Source organism: Helianthus annuus, chromosome 11 (assembly GCF_002127325.2).
Source record: "Helianthus annuus cultivar XRQ/B chromosome 11, HanXRQr2.0-SUNRISE, whole genome shotgun sequence".
NCBI lineage: Eukaryota > Viridiplantae > Streptophyta > Magnoliopsida > Asterales > Asteraceae > Helianthus > Helianthus annuus.
The window spans coordinates 29,601,626-29,610,213 of NC_035443.2; the positions used below are offsets into that span (position 1 = coordinate 29,601,626).

At 37.8% G+C, this 8,588-nt stretch overlaps 1 protein-coding gene across 1 annotated transcript; it reads right to left on the reverse strand.

Moving 5' to 3' along the window:
- Window positions 1–4,605: 4,605 nt before the first annotated feature.
- On the reverse strand, window positions 4,606–7,402 carry LOC110907101 (G-type lectin S-receptor-like serine/threonine-protein kinase At4g27290). Its single transcript, XM_035979837.1, has 7 exons — window positions 6,673–7,402; window positions 6,431–6,595; window positions 6,217–6,356; window positions 5,776–5,986; window positions 5,430–5,667; window positions 5,183–5,333; window positions 4,606–5,084 (listed from the first exon to the last, which is right to left on the reverse strand). The coding sequence occupies exons 1-7, from the start codon at window positions 7,400–7,402 to the stop codon at window positions 4,779–4,781; spliced, it is 1,941 nt and encodes a 646-aa protein (XP_035835730.1). The 3' UTR covers window positions 4,606–4,778.
- Window positions 7,403–8,588: the final 1,186 nt, after the last annotated feature.

Sequence of the window (8,588 nt, forward strand, 5' to 3'; positions counted from 1 at the left end):
CGCAGGTTATGAGCAAGGTAAAAATTATTAAAAATCTTTAAAATTCCCAAAATATTATTTTACCACAGTGGGTAAAAGTTTTGGTGACGAAAACTTGGGTTAGATGAGCGTTATGCTAATTGCGCCGTTATTTACAAAACTTTCTTAAAAGTGCGCCTTTTAGCATAACTCTCATTCTAGACCTCGGATTGACGTGAAACTTTAAGGACATGCTTATAATTTAACAAGCAAGGTTTTGGTCCGTTCACGTGTCCGAAATACTCGTTTTAATTTTAAAAGGCCGTTACGGTCAACTTTTAGGCGAATGACGGAATTACGTAAAAGACTCGGATAACTCATGAACCGACCACAGAGGCGTATACCAACATGTGACCTGGTCCTGAGAGAGTCCTAAGGTATATTTATACCTCACTAAAACGGGTCAGAACTGAAGTCAAAGCAAAAGTCAAACTTTTGCGACATTCGGCTCCGAACCGGTTCAATATAGCAAATGGTCGATTCAAACGAGCGCAAACAAGTTTATATACTTAATATCATATTTTATGAGTGTCAAAACAGGTTCCATAACATATACATTACAGATTATGCATAAATCGCTAAAATAGCTTTCTGTTGACTTTTTAACCGCACGTTTGACTCGATAATTGACATAGTTAGAGTGGTGATCAGGGGGAACCATTTTAGAGGTTTATTACCCACGTAAATACCAACTCATAACCACTTTTGATTCGTCATAAGACTGAACCATTACTGATTTATTGTAAAGTCAAACCGTTGTTACGACGGTTTGGTTTTTAGCTAAAAACTAAGCATAAACTGAATTATGGATGATCAAGATAACTTACAGAAGTTAGAACTTGAATATGGAACAGAGAAGAAACACTTGGGAGCCTTTAGAATGATCAGAAAGGTGAGTTTTGTGTTGTGTGAATATTATGAACTTAAGGCATGCTATTTATAGCCAATGCCAAGCCTCATTGATCATTACAAGCACTACAATCAGACCAGAGGTAATGGTAGGTGTCCCCTAAGTGTTATGGGTTGAGCATAGGGTGCCCATGCCCCATTTGTTGGTTTTTGATCGTTCAAGACTCCAAAAGTCAAGAAAACATCAATATTCTGCATCTGGGCACTTTACGCGGCCCGCATGGGAGTTCCCATGCATTTTAATGCGGGTCGCCTAAAGATCAAATAACAGACGCGAATCAAAGGAGGCTCGCGGCCCGCCTCAACTAATCCTTAACCTTCACGCGGGCCGCCTAAGGTTAAGATTTCAGGATTTTTAAATCTTTTTGTAATGATTACGGAATCTGGCCATTAATAACGAAATCTTTCGTAATGATTCACCTGACCTTTCGGTTTTGAAGGGGTAACTTTGCGGTTTGGCCCTCGGTTATTTACCGATAGGGGCCTCGTGTTAATTACCCGCATTATTAAGTCCCCGGTTTATTTATTAATTATATTGGAAAGCCTTAACTTTCACTGTTGACGCTTTTAACCCTTCTTCTACGAATTCGATCGTAACTTTCTCGTTTCATATCGAAACTTCGCGAAATTCATATATATTATTTTAGTGAGGGTATAATACCGTTACAAAGTCTTTGGAACGTTAAAGGGTCACTCAGAGGTATTATTAAACATGTTGACACAGTTAACCCCTGTAGTTTGTAATCTCTCACTTTCTTCCGCGTTTTATTTTTGTACGATCTATAATTTATTCGTTTGAAGGTTTAAGCATTATTTAGGGATACTATACAGTATATTTACCCTTGTTGACATTTATAACCCTCGAATTTATATACTTTCAAGGTTTGTCAAAATTAGTCCTTTATTTATTATAGATGCCACGTGTAAACAAATGACACGTGTTAACACATCATTGGACACAAAAATTCGAGGTGTTACAACTGATGCTGACTGGGCAGGTTGCCCTGATACTAGATGATCTACTTCTGGTTACTTTGTGTATCTTGGGGATAATCTGATTTCTTGGTCGTCTAAACGCCAATCTACTATATCTTCGTCTAGTGCTGAAGCCGAGTATCGCGGATTCGCCAATGTAGTCGCTGAAATCTGCTGGCTTTGCAATCTCCTACTCGAGTTGCATCATCCTCTATCACGCGCCACTTTGATTTACTTCGACAACGTTAGTACAATCTACTTGTCCGGTAATCCCGTTCAGCATCAACGCACGAAGCACATCGAACTTGATATTCACTTTGTTCGTGAGCAAGGACAGAAGGGCAATGTTCGTGTGCTTCATGTCCCGTCTCGACATCAGATCACAGATATTTTTACCAAAGGGCTACCGCGTGTCTTGTTTGATGATTTCCGATCTAGTCTCAGCATCCGGCCACCCTTCGCTTCGACTGCGGGGGTGTAATAGAATGTTTATATATTAGGAAGTTATTGTAAATAACTAATTCAGTATATCTCCTCTCAATAGGAGATTCACTTTGTAATTTATATAGGGTTGTGTATCAATGAGAAATCGACGAATTACCAATTCTTTCATATATAAACAACTTGCCAACAATCTTTGCTGGGGACCAAGACATTTCTTATTTCTATTCGAATTGTCCATTTGTCATTGCAAGTCTGCATATATTTGTTCTTGTGAAACTCAAACATGAATCCAAATTCCAATGTTTATTCCGCTGCAAATCAGAATGATTCTCAACAAAGTGGTATCAGAGCCACGGTTGAGCGTGATGATGATGTTCCCAATTCATCATCATCTGCGATGCCTTGCAAGCACTGTTCCGATGAAAAGAAGGAACGAAGGAAGATGAATTCACTGCATAAGAGATGTTACTATTGTAATGAACCAGGTCATCAAATCATCTCATGCAAGACGAAGGAGAATGATGAAGCGACTCAATTAATTCGTCAAGCCATTAACACCGGCATACAACAACAAGATGCCGATGAAGATCAGAGACTGGATTTCATTGTTACTGGAACAGAAGGAGGGTTGTGGTCCGAAATCTGGTATGTTAGCACAAACTTTAAACATCACTACTCGGGTAATTTAGACTTTTTTAAAAGAATCAAAAACATGTTTGGAGTAGAAACCAAAACGGGTGAGAACAATTTCTTTTTCATAAGAGGGATTGGGGCAGTAGATATAATGTCAGGGAACGATAAGTTTTGAATTCCGAGTGCATTCTACACCCCTGAATTAGATCGAAGCATACTGAGTCTGGATCAGTTAGTGATTCAAGGGTATACGGTGAAATTCATTGGAGAAAAATGCAGGATTTTTCCCACTTTTAGTGTTCCAGTAATAAACAAAAGGAATGATATTTCTGGTTTAACGAAAGAAGATGAGATCGGCATGAAGGAAAGGCAATCCATAGTCAACAGAGGATCGGATCATGATGAGTACAAAACAGATTATTTGAATAATTATTTCGAAAGTCTGAATTTGTCTTCAAATGAACCCGATTGGAACATTATGATTCTTCAAGCAATGCAGTTTAATGACTTTCAAGACTGTAAGGCATTGCTTGAGATGTTAAATGATGTTGATTATGTTTGAAAATATAAATTCAATCTGGAAACAAAATTTGATGAAATGGTAGACTGGTTTTTAACGAAGAAATTGGAAATATCAACGAGGCTTGTCCCTGCATATGCATCAGACAATCGAAAAATTAACCTACTTGAACTATATTTAGTGGTGAAATGGGAAGGTGGACACAGAAATGTCACAGAAAACAATTTATGGGCTGTGGTTGCCAAGGATATGGGTTTCGAGTATCAAGATGGAGAGTTTAAGAGGTTAATGTATGCAATGTACCTAGACATTCTAGTTTACTATTACAATCTTAAATCGACACAACAAAGAGTGCATGAGAAAGAGACGGTAAAGAATGTGGTGGACGTGAGACGAAGCCGGAGTCAAGAAGATGATAAACAAGGGACGGCTGCTGATCAGATGGAAAGGAACTCTGGGAGTGATGGCATTGCGGATCAAGAAAGAGAACACTATGCTTTCTTTGCAGGGAATGACTGGCATGGAATGAAAGGGTTGCAGAAAAGAAGGAAATTCGATTTTAAGCAAGCTGAAAAGGCGGTGGATGAAGCAAACAGGAGTGTTATAATGCATTCTCGAAAATATATTTAAGTTTAGGGGAGTGTGTTATTATGTTAACTTAATTCTAATTATATGTTATGTATTATTAACCTAAGGATTATATGTATATGGGTCAATATTAACGAAGAGGTATGATGGTTGGTTATACACCGTTTCAAAGACGGTTGTTCCCGCCCAAAGTAACCACCACATAACCGTCTTTGATAATGTATATAAACAACTTGCCGGCAATCTTTGCCGGGGACCAAGACATTTCTTATTTCTATTCGGATTGTCCCTTTGTCATTGAAAGTCTGCATATATTTGTTCTTTTGAAACTCAAGCATGAATCCAAATTCCCATGTTTATTCCGCTGCAAATCTGAATGATTCTCAACAGGATTTTCGAGTCCCAACCTATTCCTTTTTAAAACAGACATACAAATATAAATACCACATAGTCTTAAACATGCAAATATTATATTGTTAAAGTTATTCATCTTAAATATACTCAAGTCAGTCCTTCCTTAAATTTTAATAAGAGGAAATTGTTATGGGGGATATAATACAAAATAACAAAATTGACGTGCACACTAAAAAATATCTTAATATGTAATATGATTCCTACTTTCACTTAGGATATAATACACACCCATTTATCACCATTACTCAACAATTCCCTTTACTTGAACATCCTGCCTCTATCGACCATCTGCCTCTGTAATACTCATATCGTTCAGTGAACATCCTGTATAAGCAACTGTGGAGAAATTTCCTACAGGAAACTCCTTTTCTATAAAAAACGATGGCTTCTTGGGTTGCATCATTTCACCCTCGCTGTCCATCATCAGAACTACAGATGACATATTGGGCCTATCTCCTGCCTTTTGTTGAACACATAACAATGCAACATTGATTAATCTTATAGCTTCAGGAAGGTGGCAGGATTCAGCGCAGCTTGCATCGATTAATTCCATTGATCTGCCTTCGGTATAGAGACTCCATACCTAATTAATGCAATGTAGATCATATAAGTTATTATGTCGTACTTCAAGTACATGACTCTTTGCAAAAAGAAGGTGTAGTTTGTGAGTAGTAAACATACATGTCCAACAAGATTATTTTCGTTTTCAGGATCGATAAATCCTCTATTTCGCTTCCCACTCAGAACCTCCAGTATCAAGATGCCAAAGCTAAATACATCTGACTTTATGGAGAAAAGACCATCTAGTGCATACTCGGGGGACATGTAACCGCTGCAAGCACCCAACAAAATGATTTTTATAGGATTCCAATTTTTTAAAAGATAAATAAAAAGAATTGAGTAGTTGGTTCCATCATCCATGTCTTACTATGTGCCAACAACTCTGTTTGTGTTTGCTTGGGTTTCATTTCCTCCAAAACTTCTAGCTAAGCCGAAGTCTGATATCTTAGGGTTCATATCCTGATCTAGTAAAATGTTGCTAGCTTTAAGATCTCTATGGATGATTCTTAATCGTGAATCGTGGTGTAGGTAAACTAGTCCTCGAGCGATTCCTTTGATAATGTTGACGCGCTTGGTCCAATCAAGAAGCAGACTTTGAGCTATGTCTGGCCAACATGTTGGGTTAGTAAGTTTTAGTTTCTTGGTATAAAAAGTTCCTAAATTTTAACCAATATAATACTGTAAAATTTTTATTTTGTATATATGATTCCTACCAAAAATAAATGAGTCCAAGCTTTTATTTGGCATGTATTCATATACCAACAACTTCTCATCTCCATGTATGCAACAACCAAGTAGCTTCACTAGATTCCGGTGCTGAAGTTTTGAAATGCAGATGACTTCATTCTTGAACTCTTCAAGTCCTTGACTTGAATACTTGGACAGACGTTTAACTGCAATCTCTTGCCCATCTTCTAAAATACCCTGGAGATTCACCAATTGCAATGTGAAAAACTATACAAACCGAAAAGTTGACCTCCCTGCCTAAGTTTTCTTTTCTTTTTTTATCTTTTTTTTTTTTTTTTTTTGGTAAGAGCCATCAGATTAGTTTTCTTATTATGCATAAGGAATGACAATGCTACTTCTACTTAGGATGTTTCCAATGCAATTTCAGTGTTATGGAACCTTCATATTGATTCTTGTACAGAGATTACCTTATAAACAGCTCCAAATCCACCCTGTCCAAGTTTATTGTCAGATAAAAAATTGGCAGTGGCATTAGCAATCGTAGAGAAGCTAAATAATGGTAGCTCCATTTCTTCTTCAAGGCTAGTAGAGGCATTCAAGATTTTCCCTACACTTACGAAAACGCACACAGGCTTCACACATGGATAATCTGTTTACTGGGGAATTTATGAAAATTCTTACCTTCCCTGGTTGTTTTGGGATGATTCCTTTTCCAATGTGCATAACACAACCATGTAGAGATGATGCCTATAAGAACCCCGGGAATGATTACAACTAAGATGACATTAATGTTGATGACATTAATGTTTGCCCCTCCCTGCCTCTCGTTGGAATGTGATGGAAATTCTGAGCAACATTAACATAGCAACGAAGTTAATTTGCATCGTTAGTAGAAGGTCATGTTACATACTATTGGAGGTTACCTGACTCAGATGAGGCCATCCTTACAAAAATATCCGGACCCGCACGGCCTTCAGGCAACACTCGCATGTCAAGAAGGTCATTGAACCAAAGCACGCAGCCCCTTCGTCTAACACCGGGGTCTGGATTTGCATAAGCCATACAGGAACAATTTTTTAAGCATTTTGTTTTACATTCTTCCAGAGTCATGCTCATGCTAAACCAGGTATTTTCTGTGTCTGGCAATTTTACATTAGAGTATTTGGTAAATTTTTCTGATCCATTTTTGCTGTCCAATGGTGTTAGATACCATTCCTTTCCCCTATAATCAAAACTCTGCCAGAAAACCCTCTCCTGTTGATCAACCACAACTAGATTTCCATTGTCCCGAAGCTTTGCAGTTGCGTTCCCTGATGTCGTTGTGTTAGATGACCAAATCATGCTGATATTGTTGTAGAGGCCGAGATTTCCCTGATCAGCGATCTTTAACACAAGCAGTGATTCACCAGGAAGCGGGTGGTTTCTGTTTGCAACCCAAACAACCGTTCTAACAGAGATTTTCTTGTTCCAAACACCAAGATATGTGTTCTTAGAGTTACCGGGTTGAAAAAATCTGAGTTCAAAAATTCTGGTTGGAGAGACCAATGTATCTCCATATGTCAGAAACCTTGAATCTGAAATCTCGTCGAGTTCAGCAGCGTAACATTTATGAAAATAGAGTAAGGCAAACAGAGCTATGGCTGCTCCCTCCATTTAGGTCCTGCTTTATTTTCACCAAATAATGATTTAGCATATTGTATCTTGACTTCTTGAGTCGTATTTAAATAACCATAAAGAAAAAAAATTACGATTAGATCCAATGCACATTCATTTAGCTCACGCAGCATATGGACCGGCATTCGGGTTGACCGGGTATGTTTAGCATGGAGTTTCTAGCTTTAATCTTTAAAGAAAAAGCTCTTACTCAATTAAAAAGCATTGTTTGGTTGAAGGAGCTTGAAGTTTTTAGGTTAGGGGCTTGAACCTTTTAGTTGAACACTCCTACTAGTAGCGTTTAGAAGGACCTACAAGCTTTTAATAAATATTTTAACCTCTAAAGATATTGAACTTTTTAGTTATGTTTTTTTAGTTATGTCCATTTTGGCCATTTTATACATTTATTAAAAGCTCCAGCTACTCTACCAAACACTTAAATATATCTAAAAAAGCTACAGCTACCAGCTACTTTTGCCAAGCATACCCCATGTTGGTCTGGGGTTACAATCATGAATTACATTTATATGACTACTCACGTTAATGTTGTGTGTGTATCGACATGGGTCGGATTATTGTCACACTTTTCAAAATTAAATCGACACCATCAATACGGATTGTATAGGCTTGTACAACCCGTATTAGGGTGAATTCAATTTCCAAGGTCAGTCAAACGCGCTGACACTATCTTCAGATAACTTTATAATACGCATCGTATAGGCCTATACGATGCGTATTAGTAAAAGGTTGTCCATCAACGCTAACAGATAGGGTTCACATGTTTAGGCCTATACGATACGTATTAAGTACGAGGTTGCTTTCTGTCACTCAACAGTGACATTAAGTGATTGACAGGAACATTACGCCAGCCCTATACGGGTCGTATAGGCCTATAGAAGGTATACTTCATAAAATGACAAAATACACAAATATTCGTCAAAATACGACACGTATACGCGTCGAACTGAGAAAAACACGGTAAATATAAAGATTCAAGTTAATACGATCGTATAGGCCTAAACGATTCCTATTACCCCCCCCCCCGATTTCTCAAAAAACCAGAGGGTCATTTTGAAAAATTCAGGGCATGTAATACGCATCATATAGACCTTTACGATGCATATTAACCCCCCCCTGAAACTTCAAAAAAAGTAGAGGGGTTACATGCATCGTATTGGCCTATACG